Raw genomic sequence first — 22,807 nt, forward strand, 5'->3', positions numbered from 1 at the left:
GTGGATGGTCAATAAATATCACAATCTTGAGAAAAACTTAAATTATTTCAGCACAAATCAGCCTAGAAAAGTTTGGGATACATGAAGCTTGCAAAGCATTCTTTTTATGACAATTTTCTAAGAAAATCTTCCACCACCTGTTTATTTTTCAATCCTTATAAAATGATTAAAGTGTGCAAATTGATAAAACCTAAATGGATTCAAACATGTTACTTAGGAAACACAGTTGATGCAATAAACATTTACTGGGCACCTAGTAAATGAATGGTCTGTAGTGTATGTAAACATAATTCTTGCAAAATAAGTTTATTAGAAGCCAAAAAGTTATAATTATCTCAATACAGTATTTATGTATCTGTAAACATACAAATTCATCAGCTAAAATACATCTGTATTACTTAAGTTTAGGTACAATATTTTAGTTTTGATAGTTTAATATTAGTATTTTTATTAAGATACAAATATTTGATAAATGGCTTAAAATTCAATGAGTTCTATGGTATACTAAAGTCTAGCTCCAAGATTTATATAGCAAATCCTGAAATTATTAAGCCTACAGTGAGCATGAAGTAGATAGGATATGTTTAGAAAACTCCTAAGAGTATTTGAATTCCTCTAACATGCCCGCCTCCTTCCTCCTCAACTGTTCACCTCGAGGTAATTACGAAAGTATTTATCACAGTGAATGGGAGAACTATTAGAGCACCAAGTTCATAGGCAAAGAGAGGTCTGCTGCAAAGAGCTTCCAGGAAGATAAAGTGCAGTTCTGTTTAAAAAATGGAAGTCTACTGCGAGTCAATCGACTTTCAGAGTGTGGCAAGTATCGATCACCTAATTGATTACATTGCTGTTATTTCATTGTTATTGGTACATGGGTTAACTATCATGTATTCTTTGTTACCATTTCTTGATTCAAAAATATGCTGTGATCCCTAGAAAAGGCAGTTTTCACAAGCCAGCAACTTCATGTTAATTTCTATTGAAAAATAAAACACTGTAGATCTGGAGGCAATTTTAAAGTGATAATTTTTATTACAAACCACTAATTCTGTGAATAAAAAAGTGAAAAAAATTAAAATAAAAATATATATATTAGTTCTGTAAATTACTAGAAGGTAAGATTTCAAAATTATGTTTCTATTATATATGGAAATAAACATGGAGATAAATATAAAGTTATATTTGGAGTGTTCATCTCTGACATATATATATATATATATATATATATATATATATATATATATATATATATATATATATATATATATATATATATATATATATATACCTTCGGGCTGGAGAAAGAAAGATTATTTGCCTACAAGTGATTTTTAATCCACAGTGTTTTGAGTACAACAGCTTTAACTTGGTATATTGTGTTCAAGGAAGTTTGGAATGCAAGACTTTACAAACTAGTTTTTATTCAAAGTGATATAATAAATGGAATGAAAAACTTGAACCAGAGCAAAGACCTAAAGCAAATTATAGTTCAGGAGAATCCCAACAGAAGCTTAACAACTTCTTTGTGCTGTGAGAAATAAAGTAATCAAGGAGAGTGCAGCTAAAGGCGAGGACATATGCAGGTTTCCGACTTCAGGAGGAACCTGTGAAATTAACAAAATGTTAAAATTGCAGCAATGCTTTTTGACTATGGAAATAATATCAGTAAATTTTTTAGATTTTTTTATTTTATCTTTTTAATGTTTTTAGAGACAACTTCCCCAAACCTGCACCTATTGTCAAGTTTCTCATATATCTGGTGAAGGGTAGGATTGTGAGATGAAGGACTCACCCTAGACAAAAATCAGAGCAAAGCCTTAGCAAGATCTGTCTTAAAGGTAATCCAAGGAACTCAAACTTTAATTGCTAAATAGAAGATATTACATCATCTGGATTTTCCCTATCAAATTTAAATCATCAGTTTTCCCTTTTCACCTTTTCAAGGAAGTCATTTCTTGAAACAGAAATCTCCATTTCTTCTCTCATTCCTCTAATACTCTTTCAATCTACACTCCTCTCAATCTTTAGCATTAACAATTTTTCAAGAACTATTTAGTCTTATTATTCCCTTCAATTATATATAACATTATTTTTATGATTCTTTCATCTTTTAGCCCTTCTCGTGATGCTCACAGCTTACAAGCTCTTATTTACCATACAGGTGAATAGGGATATACATACCAAAAATGAAAAGTATCTTTTTTTTCTGTCTAAATGTAGTTTTGTATTTTCAAAAAAAAAAAAAACGATTTTTCCACTTTCTCCTGTGGATTGAAGGCTTTTTAGATCACTAAATGTGCTAAGCTTTTGTAATCAGCAGTGTATGAATTTCCCCCTTATTCTTCAGGCTTTGGGTCATTTGTGTATGTTTTCAGTTTAGGATGGTGAGGATGCATGATAAAAACTAAAAGCACATCACTCCAGACCTAATAAATCAAACTGGAAACAGTTTAGTTAACAAATAAACAAACCCCAAAATACATCTGTTTGGCCCCCTCTAATCATCGCTTTCACTACGTAAAAACATAAATGCATACAAGATCTATGGTGTGCGTGCCTATGCTTGTGCGCGTGTGCGTGTGTGTCTTTTCCCTCTCCTCTGGATTTTGGTACTTTGAGCTAATTTGGAAGTGCACGTTTGGTTGTCCACAAAATGAGTTTAAAGGTCTAAAGATGCATAAATTAGGTAGCTCTACAATGGCAGAGTACGGTCATTGTACCTATTCTTTTTCTGTACTCTTGTGTGGGGATCCTAGAGTGTCTCTTTTTTTTAAACACTTTAAATGATGGAACAAGTGTGGGACTAGGGAGCAAGAGAGGAAGATAGCCCCAAACCAACCAAACTTAACTGCACAATTCCTCTCAATTAGCTCTGACTTTGCCACTGGTCAGTTAATTTAAGTCACTTCATGAAACTAAAGAGTAAAGAATGAAGAAAAATACCACTCGAAGAGTCGACGGATTTTTCTGGGGCTCCAGTAATGGGATAGCTGGATGGGATAGACCCGGGTGGCGGCCTCAGCTGGGGGTGTGGGAGGGGTGGAAGAAAGGACTAGAGATGCCCGGGGATCTTTTAATGAGAAACGAAAACTGCCCCCCCCTTTTCCCTCTTTTTGCTTCCATTACCGGGAAAGGGGGGGAGAGATGTCAATGACCATTGTTTGCTCGTTTTGGATGTTGCTCCGCCCCCCAAGTCTGTCGTAAACCTGGCGCCGGACTAAAATAAACCCGAGATAAGAGAGCTTTAGGGGGCTCGCCGCCGCCGCCGCCTCTGGCTCCTCCTGCCAAGGCGATCCCTTCAGCTCAGGCAGAGGCAGAAGGGACCCGAGCGGGAGCAGGATCAGCATCCTCAGCCCCCGCGCCAGGGCAGCCGCGTACCCGCGCCCCAGCGGGCCGCCGCTCCGCCTGCCGCCTCCTTTGCGCGCCCGCAGCTTAGCCCTCTGCAGCCCGCTCTGCCCTGTGGCCCGCCGGGGCATCCGACAGCCAGCCCGCGGGGCGGGGAGCACCTTGCCAACAGCCTTTCGCGCCTTCCTCGACCCTCCCCCATCCCCATCTCTATCCCCATCCCATCCCCATCCTCATCCCCATCCTCATCAGTGTCCTTATCCCTTCCCCACCCCCGCCCACCCCCTCGGCTCTCACGACTCCCCCTCCCCCCAACAGCTCCGCGGCCGTCCCTCTTTCCTCCCCCTCTTTCCTCCTCCCTCCCTCCCTTCCTTTCCCCTCCCCCTCCCCCCCGCCCCCCGGGCCCCCTTTACCTGCCCGCCCGCCGAGCCATGTCGTTGAGCCCCAAGCACACGACGCCCTTCTCCGTGTCCGACATCCTAAGCCCCATCGAGGAGAGCTACAAGAAGTTTGGCGGCGCCATGGACGGCGCGCCGCCCAACCTGGGCTCCCCCCTGGGGGCGGCGGCAGCGGCCGCCGCAGCTTACCGGCAGCAGCCCGCAGGTTCCTCGTCGCAGGCGGCGGCGGCGGCGGCGGCCGCAGCTGCGGCCGCGGCAGGGATGCAACCGCCGCCTCCCCACGCCATGGCGGGCCACAACGCGGCAGCGGCGGCAGCGGCGGCAGCGGCCGCGGCCGCGGCTGCCGCTACCTACCACATGCCTCCAGGCGTCTCCCAGTTCCCCCACGGAGCCATGGGTGGCTACTGCAACGGGGGGATCGGCAACATGGGAGACATCCCCGCCTATCCGGACGGCATGAGAGGCAGTGCGGCGGCCGCTGCAGCCACCGGTTGGTACGGGGCCAACCCGGACCCCCGCTACTCCACAAGTGAGCCGGGCGCAAGTTCGGGCAGGGGCGGGGGAGGGGAGGGAAGACGACCGTTGCTCTTGGAGAATTGGGGGTTGAGGAGGTGAAGGGAGGGGGTTGGAATGGAGTGGGCAGCGCTTTCCCGCCAGATTCCTGGCCAAGTGATGGAAGCAAGGCTTGTGGCTCGAGGGCGCCTCGCGGGATGTTAGGACAGCCAGCACGCGCCACCCCTTCCCCTCCCCCTGGGCAACGCCGAGGCGGGTGCCCGGGCTCCCGCCTCCCGGGAGACAGCAAGGGGATGAGCCGTCGTTCTGTCCGTGCCTCCTGCGAGGACCGGTCTGACGCCACTCTTTCCTTGCTGGGTCATCACACTTGACGAGGTGTGAAGAGAGAGGCCTGGCCTTAGCCTGGCCTTAGAATTGAGCCTCTCCAGGCCAGTGTCCCCAGGGTGCTGCTGGGTTTCCCAGGGGAGATTCTGGGAGGCGGGGAGGGGGCATGCTGCGGCCGACGGCCTGGAAACGCTCGGCCGTCGCCCCTCGACGTGAGCTCACAGCTCGCCTCCCTCACGCTCCCAGTCTCCAGGTTCATGGGGCCGTCCACCGGCATGAACATGACGGGAATGGGGACGCTGACGGGGATCGCAGAGGCCGCCAAATCCATGGCCCCGCTCCACGCGGCTCCAAGAAGGAAAAGGCGAGTGCTCTTCTCGCAGGCGCAAGTCTACGAGCTGGAAAGAAGGTTCAAACAGCAGAAGTACCTCTCAGCCCCCGAGCGGGAGCATCTGGCCAGTATGATTCACCTCACGCCCACACAAGTTAAGATCTGGTTCCAAAACCACCGGTACAAAATGAAAAGGCAGGCGAAGGACAAAGTCACGCAGCAGCTGCAGCAGGAGAACAGCTTGTGCCAGCAGCAGTCACCGCGGCGAGTGGCGGTGCCCGTGCTGGTGAAGGACGGGAAACCGTGCCAGAACACTTCCAATACCCCGACGCCCAGCCAGCCCGGGCCACAGCCGCCCGCGCCCAGCGGAGCAAATGGCGTGCTTCCCTCGTCCAACAGCGCTGTCCATCAGCACCAGAACCCACAAGTTAACTCCTTAACCCAGGCACCCGACCTGGAAGAGATGTCCCCCAGCCCGCCTTCTCTTCACAACCAAGTCACCAACCTGGCTCAGATGGACGCGACCACTGTCGATTACAATAGTGGCATGGTTAACCCGAACCTGCTCTATGGCAGGACATGGTAACACGGTGGATTTGCCTTGGGTTGTGTTTCTACCTACTAGTCCATCAACAGGATTCACCTGTTGATTCGCTTGCCTATCCACCCTTTCTTGGAGTGTGTTCCTACTTTTCTCTCCCTTCACCCTCCTTGTTTCTCCCCCCCCCCGCTCCCCTCCGAGAATGAAGTGCAACAAACTGAGTGAAACAATTGAAAACCAAGCAGCAACTATCGTTTTGAACTTCTTTGGACAAATAAATGTATATGCTGATAAACGATCAAACAAACAAACAAACAAAAAATTCCGAGAACTTGCTTCTGAAAACAAAAACAAAAACAAAAACCCTTTAAAAATAGGGACCAAATAATCATTGTAATAGTATGCCATGATCTTTTAGTTAGTTTTTTTTTTTTTTTATTGTGAATTACCATTACAAAATTGAGGTGATTAATCACATTTGATTAATTGGATTGTCTACTGCAATGCGAACGAGACACTTAACTGAATTTTAGTTTAGTTTGAAATAGTGTTGGTTGTATATATCTATAAATTTAACTGAGTTTTAACAATAAACCTTCTGAAGTGCAACTTATCTCAAAAAAATTAATTTTATAAGGGTCCCCCTTAAGTGCAATTTCATTATTATTTGATTTAAAATAAACTGAATTGTAACTCAGGGTGGACAAGGCACGTAGCAATGATATCTGAGAGGACTCCTTCTTAATTGTTTTAATAGAAAAGAGGAAAAAATAAACAAGTCATCAAAACACTGTTTATGCCCGTTAAAGATCTTTGTACCAAATAAGTTTTAGATTTTTAATGCTTTGCTATTTATTCACTGCTATTAGTTTGTGAATTCCCATATATGTCCCATTTTATTATGGGGTAAAACACTATTAAAAAATTCTCAAAACTACCTTTTTAATAAGATTCTCATTGTTTAAAAATCAGGCAAGTTTTTCTTTTTTTAGATCTACATTTCAATTAATATATTCTTCCTTTAAATATCTGGATTGTAGATTTCAATACATTGATAGGTATTTCTAAATCTTGCTAGTCATATAAAATGCTATAATTGACAAGAGCTAATATATTAATTAATCAAGTCAAGAGTAAAGTGGAAAAAATTAGGATAAACAAGATGTGTTATCAAAGTAATTCTAATAGCATTTTTACAAACACATTAATTGGAAGGAGTTGCTCCAAAATTTTGGGTTTTTTTGGAATCATTATATTTACCCTTTAATACACACATTTCTACTTTTCCCCCCCTCAAATTTATCTTTAGGCATAACTTTAAAAAACCCAAAAACTTGAATACTTTTTTTCCCCAAAAAAATCAAGTGGTTACTTCCGTTTGACTAAGTTTTATAGGGTGGTGTGTTTTGTTTTTGTTTTTGTTTTTTTACACTATTTGCATGATGTTTGCTTAAAGTTCAATTTACACAAAGATTTAAATAAGTCATTTCTGGAGTAAACATATTCAAAAAAAGTGTGTTATTTAATAATGAATTTAATAATGAAAAATAAAATCAGTATCACTAACAAGGCGTGATCTACATAAATTACCAAGGATGTCCCTAAGTTTTGTTTTGTTTTTTTTTGTTTTTGTTTTTTGATTATTTGAGCTTTCAAGATGACATTTTGGGACTTAGGAGTTTGGTTGACAGTTCTTTTGTTCATGTGCTCTTGATCACAGAAATTGGTTAAGAAGATAAATTCTTCCTTTCTCCAGCTTGCAAAAGCGTGTTCTTTATAAGAAAAGTTTCAGATAAATTTTAGTCTTATTTGAGAGGAAAGAAGACCCCCTTTGAATAGTTAGATTAACCATGGCAAACTGCAGTACCTACAACATTGTAATTTTAGTCCATAAGCTTCAAATTATTTTATGAAATTTTATGCATTACAAGGATTGGTTTGGGGACAGAACAAAAAAAAAAAATTGTGAATCACAGCCCTTTGTAGAACATTTACACTTTTGTTTAGTGAGTATAAATAGGATTAGCTAAGGAAATATGTGCCAAAAGATCATTACTTCTAATTACTTTTCTGTATTTAGATGTGGTTTTTTTTTTTGTGTGTGTGTGTATGTGCGTAACACAAGTCTCTTGCAATTGTGTCAGAATTTTGAATATGTATCTCTAGATTTGACCATACTATAAAAATTATGTTGTAAAGATAACTTTTTGGGTGATTCAGTATTTTAATAACTCATTGATTTGTGAACCAAATAGTCTAACTGTCCAATTAACCTATTTAAACAAAAATGTATCTACTTGAGCATTTTTTTTCTTCTTATCAGAAAAAGAACTTCACTTAAGAGGTAATCATGAAGCTTTCAGTTTAAGGATCTTTCTCAATCTCAAAATGTACTTAAGACAATTGTTTTTCTCCCTTTTATAATCAGGCAAGTAAAAAAAAACACTAAAAAATTGCTATAACTTAAAATCCTACATGACGGGCAAATTTCGTATTTTGGAATATATATAAGAATTAAAACATCAAAACAGAAAATATTTTGATTACAGAATATTAGTTTCTGATTTAATGAAACCTAGAACTTTTTGGTTCAATTTGCACTTTGCAGATCTTTATATAAAAATACAAATGTACAAACTAGGTGAAACCTATTAACTGAAGAGGAGGATAAGTATCTTCACATCTAACCAGTAAGAATAACCAAAGAGTCCAAGTGGAACAAAGCCACCTCAAAGTTTAGCAGTGGCAGAAGCTAAAAATGGCATCAGAATCCCCAAGTCTGCAGACAGACATTTTTTCTAGATATTTCTTAAAATCTTATTTTTCCAATTAAGGAATGGAAACCCAAATGAGGATTCAGTGTTAAAAAGAAGAAACTGCTGGGATTGCAGGTACACTTCTGAAATCAGAACTGCAATGTAAAAGTTTGTGTGTGTGTGTGTGTGTGTGTGTGTGTGTGTGTGTGTGTGTGTGTGTGTGTGTGTTAATGAAGAAAATACAAGTATAATAAATTGTGTATGGGAGCTTGGAGATAAACTAGCTGATTTTCTTTAACTTTTCCCCTTTGACTTTGGATACAAAATATTATGGTCAGAAAAATAAATGTTTGTTTACACAAATGTTTTAATCAAATTCCATTAACCACCAGTTTTCACTATCAAGTTTAAAGTGAATAAAAAGAAATGAGTTCAGAGAATACTTTTTATAACCACATACTTCATGACCACCACTTTCAGAGAATATTTGTGAAGTAAATTATTAGTAGGGGAGATGCATGCAATTTGATTTATAGTATGAATTCCCATAATGGAGAAAGAAATGGTGTTGGCTATTTTATTGAATCAATGTGTGGGATAATAGTCTAATGCCTTTTTTTTTTTTTTCTTACAAAGAACAGCAAAGCATATTGATCGACAGTTTTAACTTTTTGAGTGTCTCATTGAAATGCCTCATATTTTCCCCCTCAAAATTGAGTGAGAAAGGAAGAAAAGGGGAGGGGGACAAAAAAAGAGAATGTAAATAAACCCCCTGCTTTGGTTGAATTGGTAAGGTTCCGAGGGAGGAGCTGAAGAAGATAGGCAGATTGAAAAAATCCTGTCAAGCAGGTGTTCCAGTAAAATGGGATACTGAAAGATTCATTTATAGATCCGTCCCCGATGTGTTTGTTTTATTAAAGTCTAGAGAAAGTAAATCTGTCCAAAAGGCTTACAATTTTAAAGTTCTACTCCACTCCTATCCGTAAAATGTCGCGTTTGTTTTTTCAGCCTTTTGGATCCTAAGAAATTACTTTTTTTTAAAGTTGAGTTTTATTTTTAGTTGACTCTTAAACCGCATATTGTCCATTGGAATTGTCTGAATTTGAATTATGTCTGCATATGCATATATTTTGCAGGCATATGTGTATGTCTTTACATTCATACATTAATAAGTAACAACTTAAAAGACAAAAATTTGCCAGTATTTGGTAATTATTCTTGGTTACATAATTGTCTGACAGGATACAATACACAAACTGTACTGGGAACTGAACTCCTAGTGGATTGTAACTGACAAAGAATAAGTTATTCTTTTAACGTACTAACTAACCTCTCGGTTCATCTAATAAAAGGAAGTAAATCGAAAGGCATCAGCGATCATTTTTGTACGGACACAAAAAGAAATTGAGATATTTAGTAAATGACTAAGATGAGAACCCAATAGGAACCTCTTTTCATTTTAAAGCTCTGCGGGGGGGAAAAAAAAAATATATATATATATATATATATATATAGAGAGAGAGAGAGAGAGAGAGAGAGAGAGAGAGAGAAGAGAGAGAGAGAGAGAGAGAGAGAGAGAGAGAGAGAGAGAGAGAGAGAGAGAGAGAGAGAGAGAGAGAGAGAGAGAGAGAGAGAGGAATCAAAGGAAGCGAACTCTAATTTGAAACTCTGAAGATGATCAGATTTCAAATTTACAAAACCTAACTAGCCCAATCTAAAAGACTGGCTCGGGATTGGGGTGGGGGAGGGGGCCATTGTTTTTTAAAAGTGCCACGTGCCTGAATTGATAGGAGATAGAATCAAAAAGGGCTAAGTTGTTATTTGTAAATGAAAATCAAATGATAACGCTTAAAATTAAGTTTGCATGTTTAAGATTAGTGGTTTCCACTGAAAAAAAACTGTATGCAAGGATCAGATTCCCCAAACCGGTAATCAACCGCCTCTAGCAGAAATTTATGGGGCATAGCGGTTTGGGGTTAGTGAATCGCCAAGTATTTACTGAGGGAAACGGGTTTCGAGCACTGGATAATTTCAGTTTACATTGTGGACAACCAAATCGGCTTTTGTGGAGGTTTCTTTCTTTCCTTAGAGCCCTGAACCTTTCCTCCGAGGAGGGAAGACCGCAGTGCTTATGACGTCACGACTGGGGGAAGCAAGCATTCTACTCACCTATGCCGCCCCAGACCTTGAAGTGGAAGAGGGAGGGCAGCTAGGCTCGCAATTCAGCCTGGTGCAGGCGGTCATTTTGTCGAGGCAAACACTTTCTAAGCGTGCTTAAGGTAAATAGGTGAACGTCAGGCTGCTAGAAAATGTCATTGATGATGAGTTTATTTTTTTTCTGCGAAGATGTACTCTTTCAATGGAAGTAGGGAACAGGACATTTTAAAGTGCTCTTTTCATATCTAACTAATGCTATGTTACTGTATCAGACTGCCAATACCCAATTACAAGTATTTAGTCCTCCCAACACAATTCGGATACTTCAGATAGAGAGGTCTGCTTTACTCAGGATAGTAGCATAACACACACACACACACACACACACACACGTCTTGTTATAAGCAAATCAGGGACTTAAAACTCGGAAAACGTGTAATAAGGATTTCATATTTCATTTTCTTTCCTAGGTTTTTCTTACACAGAAGCCCTAATGCTGCGGGTATCACAATAAGCAAGAAAGGAATGGGAAGCAGGAGCTGCGCTCTAGAATACAGCTCTAGGGCTGCGATCAAAGAAGACGAACCTAGGAAACTGTTACCAAATCGATAAGTCCCTAAGGCTCTCCCCCTTCCTGCCTTATTCCTCACGGTTTAGACTAGGTGGGACATAGTCGATTATCTCTATCCCTTCTAGCTCGAACACTGCTAACTTTACACCATTGCTTTCCCTATACTTGAAAGCTTTCACACCAAGGAGTCATTTGCTCCTTCAATCTCCTATCTGGTAAAAAGAGTAAAAATAATACCCTTTATTCTCAGTTCTTCGTAGTACTTCAAGAAAACTGTGTTTTGATGTCAAATCTCTACTTGACTTTTGCCTCCCGGGGGGACGCTTCCCAGCCCCCACAACTAACTTGTGTTCTCCATAAAGCCAAGAAGCTGTGGGTGGGCCATTTTAAAGGCCACACCCACAAAGAATATGAAGCTTTCAGGCAAGATCAGAGTAGGAAGCGAGGAACCACAGTGCAATGCAGGCACCAAGTCCTTAAGCAGTGGAATTGAGGAGTATAAGGCAACACAATAGACGGAAAACGGGGTGGGGGTGGGGAAGAGTACTGAAACTCAATATTGCAAGGAATTGAAAAGGTTCTTTATTTGTAAAGCAGAGCACACATCTTGCTATCTTCATTCAAAATTACGTTCTCTCCTAGGCATTAGAAAAACATTTTATTTAATGGAAATGAAAGAATGCACATTGAATATCAGGCTTCCTTAATAACTGCTTCAACTACAAGCTTCAGAATTTGGAAACCAGGACATTTGTGCCTGCCCGTTCCTCCTTCTCTGCTTCTCTACACCTCTTAATTGATTAAGCCAAAGCCATTCTCTTGAGAAGCTGGAAAATCTTAAAAAGTTTCCAAATCAATTGCTTTTACCATGCACCTTGTAATCAAGTTCTATAATTTCTCTTTTACCAAGAGCCAAAGCAGCCTCCTCTGCTAAGTTATTAGAAAAGGCTTATTTTTCATTGTAGAGAAAACTAGCCAGAGTAAAGAGTAACAAAGCCCACAAAGCCCTGGCCTAACGTTCTCTCTCTCTCCACTCCAAACTTTCCGAAATTATAGTTAAAATATTTTAAGAACTAAGTGCTATCTTCATGCATCCATAAGGCCTCAAAGCTGAAAGGTGCATCTGCTTCCAGGAATATTATTTATATTACAATTTATAAACAAAATTACCAACTTCTTGAGAAATTTTCTATACAAATATTTATATGAACTATTAACATTTTTGCTTTGATTTTATACCATTTTTATTTGCAGTATTACATATCATATTGAAAACTACAAAATTTTTTTTGGTTTTGTTTTCTATATAGAAATGGCAGGGAACAACTTCCCTGAAGGGTTTATAAAAGACATGCATCCCACCTACACGAATGACGGTATTAAAAGAGTAAGGAAATGGGGAAGAAAAAGCATCAAGGAAGTAAGTACATGAACATCTCCTTGAAGCAACAATGATAGCTTAGCTAAACATTTAATTTTTATAATTACTCAGAAATAAAATTTAGGACTAGAGGGACCTTAAATATCTTCTAGCCCAACTGCTCCCCAACTATCATTTTATAGACAAGATAACTGAGGCTCACAGAAACTGACTTGCCCCAGACTCATCTAGGCAAATGTATGGCAAATATCTTAACCCAGGTCCTCTCATTCCACATCCAAAACGAGTTTTACCACATCACTCATAGAACAGGAACATGGTCCCTATTGACTTTTATGGTATGGATTTTGAGAGCTTCATTTCTTCCTGAATCATGTTTTGAGAAAATAGTCTCTAAAACAATGATTGGAAATTTAAAAATCCAATGTAGTTCTAGCTTATATGTAAAACTATTATTTGGTTGGATGAAATAACGAAACTTCCTAAATTATTCTATTTTTAAGAAAAAATGCTATGAAATCTCACACACAAAAAAGTAACTTGTAAAAAATCTAAGGCAAAATAGGTAAGTGCACTGGAGAAACTAATGTGTTTCCTTCAGATGACATATTGTTTTTGCAAAATTTTAGATGGCAAGGAATTTTTAATGGAACAAGAACACACATAAAATTTAATGTTCAGCTTATCCATGGCAGAACAATTCAGATCCATTTTAATATGTACTGTTATATATTTCATTAGTGCACTAAAATATGGTTACTATCGTCAATAACTCAGATGAAAAAAATTAGCACAAAACATTTTGTTCTGCTCTGTTATCACTTGGAAGTAAAAAGCTTAATTTCAAAATATCTTTCCTTTCAAGGCTAAGGTGGTATTTTTTTTCCCTCTTATTCACTAGGATTAAAATCTGTGTCCTTGAAGATGGCTGAACTAAAAATGCCCATACCAGATGGTCCAGGAGAAATTATTTCTTGATATCCAAAACAAGGACTGGAAAAAAAGTGGGAAAGCTTCAAAAAACTACATTTTTTTTAAATTAAAAAAAAAAAATGGCAAGGTGAAATAATTCATAATAAGGAAATGAATCAAAGTGAAATGTGTAATCTAAAAATGTAATCCGGATTATGCATAAAAAGTGGCAATATTTAAAGAACAAAGAATACCTAACTTTTATTGAAATTCTTCCTATTTTTGTAGTGACTTAGAATTAATCTTGACAAATTAAGAACAGGTAAAAGTTTTCCTCTTCAATTCTGACAATTCAAACATTAAGAAAAATAAGTATGAATTTCAAAAAACACATTAAAAAGTTACTTATCACAATTTAAAAAATATAGGTAGTAAAGTTAATATCGTTGACATGTTAATGTACTGTAGGATTATGTTTAAAAACAATTTCTTGGGTTAGATCCAAATTTTAAAAAAATTATAAAATGCCAACCATATTACTCTGCACCTTTAATAATGATTCTTTTACTCTAATAAGAGAACTGAATTATCATCTCTGCAAGAGCATACTTAAAAAAAAAAAATACAAAACAAAAAAAAATTTTGGCTCTGACTTTGCTATAGACACCTAAAAAAGAAAAATGCTGAAATGCTAGAGGAAAATAGAAAAGAACACAAGAGACCAAGAGTTTTAAAAGTTGATTTTTTTTTTTTTTTTTTTTTTTTTTTTACTAAAGTGGTCCAGAAATTCTCAGACAGATACAATAATGAAGTACTTTCAAAGGAATATTGAACAGTAGTAGCTTGTCTTAAACATGTGTTTTCTAGCTGGTTGAAGATTCTACCTGAAGTGTTCAGACCTAATTTTTGTGCATTAATTAAAAATCAGTACGTATTTTGGATGAGCTAGTGTACACTGTTTTGAAATTCACAGTAATACAGTTTGATTCTTAACTACAATTAAAAAAAACCAGTACTTTTCTATTCATCAAATGTCTCTCACAAGTAAAGTAGTAAATTCAAATCCACTGTATTATGCATTACACAATTGGAAAGCAACATAAAACACTGAAAATCAGATCTGTAAGAAATATACACGGTTAAAACAAATACATCAAGTATTGTAGTTCTTAAACTACTGTTTGATAAAGATGCTTCCTTTCCACAAACAGCATAAAATTGTAGAATGATGAAAGGATTTAAGAAAGCTTTACAAAAGCTTAATTCCAGTTGTATCTTCCTGAGGGAGGTGGCAAAGGGTAATTCCTTCCAGGACCATATCCCTGTAAATAAACAAAAGGAACAGTTTATTTTCTAGATTAACATCCTTACAAATAAATTAACTTCTCTGCTCTATTTAAAAAATTATGAGACAGTACATTTGCAATTAAAGGCAGCAAAGAAAAAGCTTAAGTATGTCTTAACAGTTTATATAGATGGGTCTCCTAGAAATAAATTTTACTCAAAAAGGTTTGTAGACTATTTGATAAGATTTGGAGCTGGCAAAAATGAAATTATTGAAAACTGATTTTAAAAGTTTAATTCAGTGTTGACTTATATAAAAGCTCAAGGTCTTAAAAAAAAAAAAAAAAGCAAGTATGATCACCTATAGTTTATAAAGTCTCTCTCTCAAACACACCCCCCCGAGATGTGCTTAATATACCCCTTTTGGTGGTCAACCAGGTTAATATGAGGTTTAATAAATAAGCAATTGAGAACTATCTGAACTAAGAGGCCAGTTAATTTTAGAGGTTGTTTTCCTAACATAACATGATTCAGTGGGAAGTTCAACAATCCTCTTAGGTCACAAAGACCAATGCTACAGAATAATTAATTATTAATGAAACAATTAAATTTCAGAATTTTGATGTGCCTACAAATAATCACCCTTTCAAATTTCGGAACAATACAAGATAAATGTGTCACTACCTCTATTACCACTCCCATTTTCAGGACTCTAGGGTTCAGAAATAGAGATCCCAAATCAGTTTTTGATGCTTTTTACTTCCACTCAGATCAGTGAAGTAGATTAATTTTAAAAACAAGATCATGTACCAATGCTCACTTTCACAATGTAAACTAAGGTCTTTGTTGAATTATGAAAAGTCATAATACTATGTGACAGCAATTTTCTGCCACATAATTCATGACACAAATTTTAAATTATGAAATGGTTCACAATGGAGACCTTACTAAGTGGAAAGAAATTTGTAAGGCAAAACAAACCTCTATTTTAAATTGATCATTCTAATTTGGATTGTGGTTTCAAATCACTTGTATGAAAAAGAAAACAGATTTGACAGTGTCAGTAGGTTTAGAATCCAATAGAAAGACCACCATTGAAGTTTGAACCAAAAACTTGGGTTCTAATCCCAATTGTTAAGCCTGTGGTTGAATCATTTAAGTTTTCTAAGGCTTTTGGTTATTTCTCTAGAAAATAGGGGCATTAGACCATAGGATCCTTAAAAGTTTTTTCTAGTTCTAAGAATGTCATGATTTCAGAATAATACATACTACTCATCTTTATACACTATATACTCATTAGTATATCAACACAACTCTAGGATGACAGTATTTAATAACGAAGTCTATAAACTGATTTTTAATAGGTCATGGTAACAAATTCTTTAAAAATTGGTACAACTATGTAACCAGGGTTATCTTACTAAATAATCATTCTAATTATTAGGAATTATGATATGTTTATGAACTTAAAGGAAAATATTTAGTAATAATTAAAGAAAAGACAAGATTTAGCTATTAGGAGACAAAAAATAATAAGGAATAAAAGGACAATGGCAGCAAACTTGGACTAGGAAAATGTCAATTTGACATTTTAAAATATTTAAAATAGGCCTTGGAATATACCAGGTAAGTTATTTAAATATTCCATATCATTAAAAATCCCAAACTAACAATTATCATGCCACATGAATTGAAAAATTCTGACTCTTTTCCTTGACAACCACTCCAAAATGAAGATTATATAAATGTTAGGGATGTCAATTTGATTCATGAAAAGGAGCTTCTGTTGTTTCAGACACATTGTACTTTTAGCTAATATATAGCATATTTCAAAATCCTCATTTTCTTTCAGAATTGAAACAAGTATCACTTGTATCAGCATTTGATTCTTTGTAATGTGGTCACTAATTTCTAAAAATTTAAACTGATTCTCATTTGGAGTTTATAGTTCCTCAAGTGTGCTGGTAACTAGACAACCCTTCAAATATACAGATGCTTATATTAGACTGCCAGTACAGTATATCCAAGTTCAGTTGAGTGGTATTGAGTTAACATTTATAATATTCACCTATTCATCTCTAAAGCACAGTTAAGCATAAAGCAGCATCAGGGATTTTTATCATATAAACTAGGTTTAAACTGTATAAGAAGCCTAGCAGAAACTACTCTATTACGAGTTACCTGTCTCCCTCCACGATCATCACGTCTTGGTGGATAACCGCCTGGGCCTCCTAGTAGTTGATACTGATTTTGCTGAAATGCTGCATTTTGGGATTGTAGCATACGGTTCCAAGGCAGTAGAGGTTCAGCTGCAGCTCTAATGTGGTTGGAGTGGGGGAGGAGAAAAAAAATCTAAGTGCAAAATCTTATATAAACTTCAGAATTGTTTCAGGTAAATCAATTTTTCATCTACAACACAAATGTCAGGAACAACTTTCCATTATCATAAATAGGAACATTTATTCATTATATCCATTTCAGTATGACATCAGTAAATAGCACTAAAATAAAATAAAATCTCAAATTAAACTGAGTAAATAGTTGACTTTTCTAAAAGATTTTTTGTTCAATGAATTTTTTTGTAAATCAGTTTTCAGCAACCTGAAATATAGATTTAGATCCAAAGATCAAGTTAGCTATGTCTAAGACACTATGCAAAGAGTAAACATGTAAAATACAGGAGAATGAGGCTTTATTTTCTAAAATGTCCAGACTCTTTCTTGGAGTCCATTCTTCCTAGTTAATTGCAGGTTGCAAATGAATTCTTACTGCTGAGTATTTTGAATCTAGGGTAGGGGCCTTGGCTGTTTTTTCCCATCCATTATTCTGCTCAATATGTCAGAAGGTCTGATCGGGAAGAAACCTTTTCAAGTTCTATTGATGCAGCTTTCAATTGACCATGGTGACCTAGCAACATAAGCACTAATTGGCATGGACTGACTGACATTTGGTGTACAGTTTATATGGGAACACAAATTCAACATCTATTATAACCCAGTTTGTCACCCCAGATTACTAGCAGAAAGAAATGTTTTAATTGCCTTCAAGTGTCTATTTTAACTTTATGGATATAAAGCAACAGGTATAATGTACTAAATCATGACTTAATTAAAAATTTTGATGAAAAATGATATAGCAATCATATAGTCTCTAAAAGCAAACAACATTTAATGTATAACTTCCTCTCTAGTCCTTTGGACATTTTTCTCTCACTTAAAACATGATTTTATTATTTTACAGAACATTTGCTCCAAGGGATAAAAGTAAAAAGTTGGTATTTTTAAGAAAGCACACCTTAAGAATATAAAGTGCTATACTGCAGCCTGTTAAATAGGAATTGGGATTGAGGTCACAATTTAAGTCTTATTGAAGCATTTTTCAGGAACTGAGTAGAATATAATACCCATAAACAGCTCCTAGCCAGATAGATTTATCAAAATTTAACTCTAAACAGATGAGTGCTTCAATTTTATTCATTTTCCACATTTTAAAGAAGAGTTTACAGAGTAAAAATATTCTTTTGACAACTACATACTCAAGTCTGGATACAACAACAAAACACTTCTAAGGGTTTTGTTTTTACACCAAAGATAATGATTCTTGTATGGTGCCTGGAAAAAAGGACTGCTTTCTGGAGAACTTTTAGAATAGCTAAGATTATTTTTAGCCAGTAGTTTTAACCATAATTTAATTAACAAATGTATTATTATAATGGTTCTAAAAATAAAGCAATTAAGAACAACAAGCTCTGGATCCCAAGATGCAGAAAAACACTCAAAGCTGTTTTTAAGTTTAAATTTTTTTCTGGTTCAGTTTTTTTCAAATAAATTCAAGGAGGCAATGAATTATCTGTCCCTAATTCAATAAACAAAAGAATAGTGCTGAATAAATGAAAAAAGCAACATTAGTACTGTATACCAAGACAAGGGATATGTAAAATCACTTTCTGAGAAAAGGTTCATATAGTAAGACAATTCAGTTTTGATAAAAGTGCCATCTATAGATATTATTATTTCAGTATGACAGCATTCATTCAAGTTCCAAGGAAACTTGCTGGTCTGAGAAAAATAAAATAAAATACAGTTCCAAAACTCATGATAAGTTGAATTCTAGTTTTTGCTTAGAACTCAAAATTAAGTTTAAAATTTTTACTCAGATTTCATCTTTGATTAACATGATTTTATGGTGTTTTTATATACTGAGATGACAAAAATCTTTAAATAGTAAAAGTAGAAGTGCAATATGGAGTTCTTGCACTGTTACTCAGTGACTAAGTTTTGTATGAAGGGTTATCAATATTGTACTATTTATTTGTAAATATAACTAGAAAATCTTGATACTTATAAAGACTTTTTTCAATCTGCAAATGAGCTTAAAGATTTCAAATAAGGCAATTTCTGAAATTGATCTAAATTAATATTTTTAATTTAATAATTATTCATACTACATACTTAAGAGAAACAAAAATCCCATCTTATTCCAACCATCCAAATTACAGATCACCAATAGGTAGTAAGGTAAAGTATATTCTGTGGATGGTTTTAAAATTTTTATTTATTATTCAGAGGTCTTTAGAAAGCATTTTTGTCCATGTTTAAAGTCTCCTCTTTTTTGAAGACTTTTAAAGACTGATTAAAATTGTGAAATAACAGCAAAGCAAAACAGAAAATGTAGCTGAGATTTCATCTTTTTAATTTGTTTTTCTACTTATATACTTTAATTTCTCAGGCAGTTTAGGTTTATAGCAAACTGAATTATCTCTTTGTGTTTATTAACTAGAAATGAATCTTTTATTATTTCAGAAATGAAACCTACAAAGGGAAGCAAAAAATAAACAAATAAATAAATAAATAAATAATGAAGGAGAATTTATATTAAAAGCTCAATTCTACTGTAATATTTGCCCAGTTACATACAAATGAGTCATGAAAGCTTCCATTTGCAAGTAAACATAGAATGGGGCAGAGTTCAAGTTGCCATGGGAATCTTAGCATTAGATTTCTGATTATTAAAGCAATTAAAATCTTTGGTTTAGGATTAACATTGGATTTTGGAAAATCACATTTTGAAAATGTGGAATAAAATGAAATATCAAAACAAGGAAATAAATTAGATTTCCCAACCTATTACATTTACTTGCAATCTATAGTATTTAGTATTCAATTATACCTGTATAAATTCTACATATAACTCATACATCCACATTCCCCCATTACCTTTTGCTTGTCTAACAACAATTATTTTAAAAACTTTTTTTAAAATTAAAACAATAATCCTACATTACTCAAAGATATAGTTTAAGCTATTTAAGATTAGCAAGTTTCAATTTTTTTTTTTTTTTTTTTTTTGGGCTAATTCTGCAGTTAGTTTTCATGGTATATTGGAGTAAGAATTCTATTACCCTCATAAATTATTTTTTTAGGTAGGATTAGAAAACTATGTTCACTTTTAAAAAGGAAAAATACTGTCTACTAGGTTTAAAGAAAAAAAATAAGATTGATAAAAGAAAAAAAAATGGAGGACTGAAATGGCAAAACTGGGAAAGTGCAAAAGTCTTCTGGGAAGATGATGAGGTTATCTAAGGAAGGGAAGGGAAGGAATATAATTTATCCAATGAATTGAACATAGTTACTACTCAGACAGGATCTGCCTCTTTCTTTGTAACTGTAACTGAAGTATAATAGCCATAGATAAAGTAGGTGTTTATTAAATATGTGCTAAAAAGTTTCAAGGTAAAGAAAAGACATAGAATCATGAGAATGAAGAAAAGTGAGGGGCAGATTATTTAGAAAGGCAATAGTGGAAAAGAAACATCAGTTTCAAATTAATCTTAATGTTCAGTGTAAAGTCTTGCATAATATTTTAGTGCTATACGTCATTCAGCACATTTAAATGTAAATTGGTTTTTTTCCCCCTAAACAGGGATATTGATAGGAGAAATGAGATGGCAATAAAATGTGGAATTAATTGATACAGAAACAAAAGAACTACATATAAAAGAGGACAGGACATAGAGTAAATTATGTAACTGATGTTGGTACTTCTGAGATTGTAAGTCATGGACATTATTAAAAATAATTTTTTAGAAAGTGTCACTTTCCTAAAATTGGTCATGAAAATTATAAAATTGTTACTTCTGAAGCAATTCCTAGTCAAGTTTTATTCAAATGCGATAGCAGTTTATAATCCAAAATAAAATGTTGAAATGTAACTTATTCACAGAAATAAAATAATTGAAAAATTCAGAATTATAAAAACTAAAATGTGCTTAGAAAAAAGATCTTTCAACAAACCTGTGCAGAAAATTCCTTAGATTTTATTGATAGTGCCAAGTATAATATAAACTATTCATTTTCAAGCTATACTTTTCAAGGTATTCTGTAGATATTAATATAATTATTCATAACATTCATAGCTTGTCATTTATAGTCTGACTTAAGGGCATACAACTTATCAATGAAGGAACACATGTAAAACATCCCTTATTACTAAACCATGTCACATTCTTTCTATTCCATGGTACTTATTAGACTGCAGATTCCATAATCCTCTTCTGAGTCCCTTCTGCATTTAATTCAGTTCAGTCTTAAGTAGTTAAAGAAACTGTTTTCAGTGGCAACTAATAACTACTGACCTACAGTGACACTGCCCTACAATAGGCTTGTCAGCCCTGAAAAAGTTGTACCAAAGAAGCTGATTAGGACTTCAAGAGGTTTGTAGCAAGAATCAATGGTTGGTCTGTGCTAATGCTGTGCTACCAGCACAGAAATGATAAAAGTGGAACACCATTAGTTATGCCTCATTAAATTCCACAACCCTCCAAAAAAAGAAATTTGTTTAGCCTGTCCAAAATCTAATGCAATTTTAAGCTCTCTGTGCTGAATTTCATGGCACCTCAATAGCTTCAATAATCTAAAAAAGAACTAAGAAAATAAAAAAAGCATTAACAGTTACATAAAATTGGAAATTCTTGGGTTTTCAAAAGACATGAACCATACTTTCCTAAATTATAAATCCAAAAGAGTAGTCTTAAACGATTAAGAAGAAAATATCTCACAAACCATACGAACCTTAGTTTCTAAGTCCCATCATCCCCAACCAAAAAAAAAAAAAAAAACAAAACAAAAAACCCACAACCCAAAGTGGACATAAAATCTTTTTCTATTAATATTACCTGTCAAATCTTGGTTGATGGAAAAGGGGAGTGGGACCTCTCCAGGAATCATGCGGTCTCATATCTATAAAATAGATGGAAAATTTTAAATAAAGATTTAAAAAGCACAAAACACATATCACTGCTAAAGGATATACTTTATACAATAGGCACTGAATAAAACCCAAATACATTAAGAATTCTAAAACATTAATCTTTACATTTACGTTGTTGGGCAAAATATTTAATTCTCTTGTTTTGATCAGGGCTGATGATTTGTGTTAATATGCAAAATTGTGAAAAAATAAGCTTAATAGTCTGAAATCCTCCCTTGGGCATGTAAAAATTCAAAGAAAGTTGATTTATCTAGATATCATTACATTAAAAGACCATAATTTTCTCAAATACATGGCAATAAAAAACGAAGAAATTATAAAGACCACCCACTTTTCTATTGTTCCCTTGTAGTCAAACCCCAAAGCTAATACAAAGATGTAGTAGCAACAACATTGCTTTAGCAAGACACAATTAAATGACTGCTGTTCTTCTAAACAAATTGACCAGTAAACAGGATGAAAGAAACAACTAATCAATAGCTCCCCGGTCAGTTCACAGCACTCAGCAAATTGTGTATCAATCAAAAGCTTAAGTTTCAGTGACATCTTTGATGATCTTCAATGGCATTTAAGTGTGACCTAATTAAAACAGCTGGTTCCAGAAGTTGTCTAATGAGAGCATTGTGTTGATGTGTTTAAACCTCTGTTAAAACTGGCAATATTCAACTGACAACAAGGCTTTAACAATGTATTCAGGCTCACATTTTAAGGAAAACAGAAGCTACAATTTAATATTTTCTTTTTTCTTAAACCACACATGCATCATAGATATATATATATATAAATAAAAGAAAAAAAAAACTAGAATCTTTATTCCTTTAAAAAAAAAAATAAGCCAACAAAAGATATCCTATCCTGACAAAGTATTTTAAAAACTAAGGAGAAATGAAAAAAGACAACACAAGACAAAGAAGAGTGACAACATAAGGTAGGGGCTTTTGCTTTCAAAATATTCTTCCAGCTCAACATTTTCATCTTCAGCAGTTCTGCTACTTCTATCTCGGGCTTCTTTCCAATCAAAACAC

General features: G+C 35.7%; 2 protein-coding genes and 2 long non-coding RNA genes across 5 annotated transcripts in view; 2 read left to right on the forward strand and 2 right to left on the reverse strand.

Annotated features, from left to right (window-relative positions):
• Positions 1 to 1,404: 1,404 nt before the first annotated feature.
• Positions 1,405 to 3,918, reverse strand: LOC141553298 (uncharacterized). Its single transcript, XR_012485379.1, has 2 exons — positions 3,759 to 3,918; positions 1,405 to 1,604 (listed from the first exon to the last, which is right to left on the reverse strand). It is a non-coding gene; the product is annotated as an uncharacterized LOC141553298 (long non-coding RNA).
• On the forward strand, positions 3,777 to 5,772 carry NKX2-4 (NK2 homeobox 4). The gene is made up of 3 exons (XM_074285048.1): positions 3,777 to 4,272; positions 4,827 to 5,281; positions 5,357 to 5,772. Exons 1-3 carry the CDS (start codon positions 3,777 to 3,779, stop codon positions 5,495 to 5,497), a joined length of 1,092 nt encoding a protein of 363 aa, XP_074141149.1. The 3' UTR covers positions 5,498 to 5,772.
• Positions 5,773 to 10,389: 4,617 nt separating this feature from the next.
• Positions 10,390 to 13,477, forward strand: LOC141555119 (uncharacterized). The gene is made up of 4 exons (XR_012486079.1): positions 10,390 to 10,487; positions 10,836 to 11,027; positions 12,247 to 12,356; positions 13,219 to 13,477. It is a non-coding gene; the product is annotated as an uncharacterized LOC141555119 (long non-coding RNA).
• A 489-nt stretch (positions 13,478 to 13,966) lies between these two features.
• Positions 13,967 to 22,807, reverse strand: part of XRN2 (5'-3' exoribonuclease 2) — a 97,935-nt gene continuing 89,094 nt past the window's right edge. For both annotated transcript variants that reach the window (XM_074287739.1, XM_074287738.1), the window contains 3 exons: positions 21,688 to 21,751; positions 16,695 to 16,830; positions 13,967 to 14,551 (listed from right to left, as the gene is read on the reverse strand). In XM_074287739.1, the coding sequence (XP_074143840.1) occupies positions 14,489 to 14,551; positions 16,695 to 16,830; positions 21,688 to 21,751 (263 nt within the window). In that variant the 3' untranslated portion in view covers positions 13,967 to 14,488. The remainder of the gene's footprint in view (positions 14,552 to 16,694; positions 16,831 to 21,687; positions 21,752 to 22,807) is intronic.

The sequence above is a fragment of the Sminthopsis crassicaudata genome, chromosome 2 (assembly GCF_048593235.1).
Source record: "Sminthopsis crassicaudata isolate SCR6 chromosome 2, ASM4859323v1, whole genome shotgun sequence".
Classification (NCBI taxonomy): domain Eukaryota; kingdom Metazoa; phylum Chordata; class Mammalia; order Dasyuromorphia; family Dasyuridae; genus Sminthopsis; species Sminthopsis crassicaudata.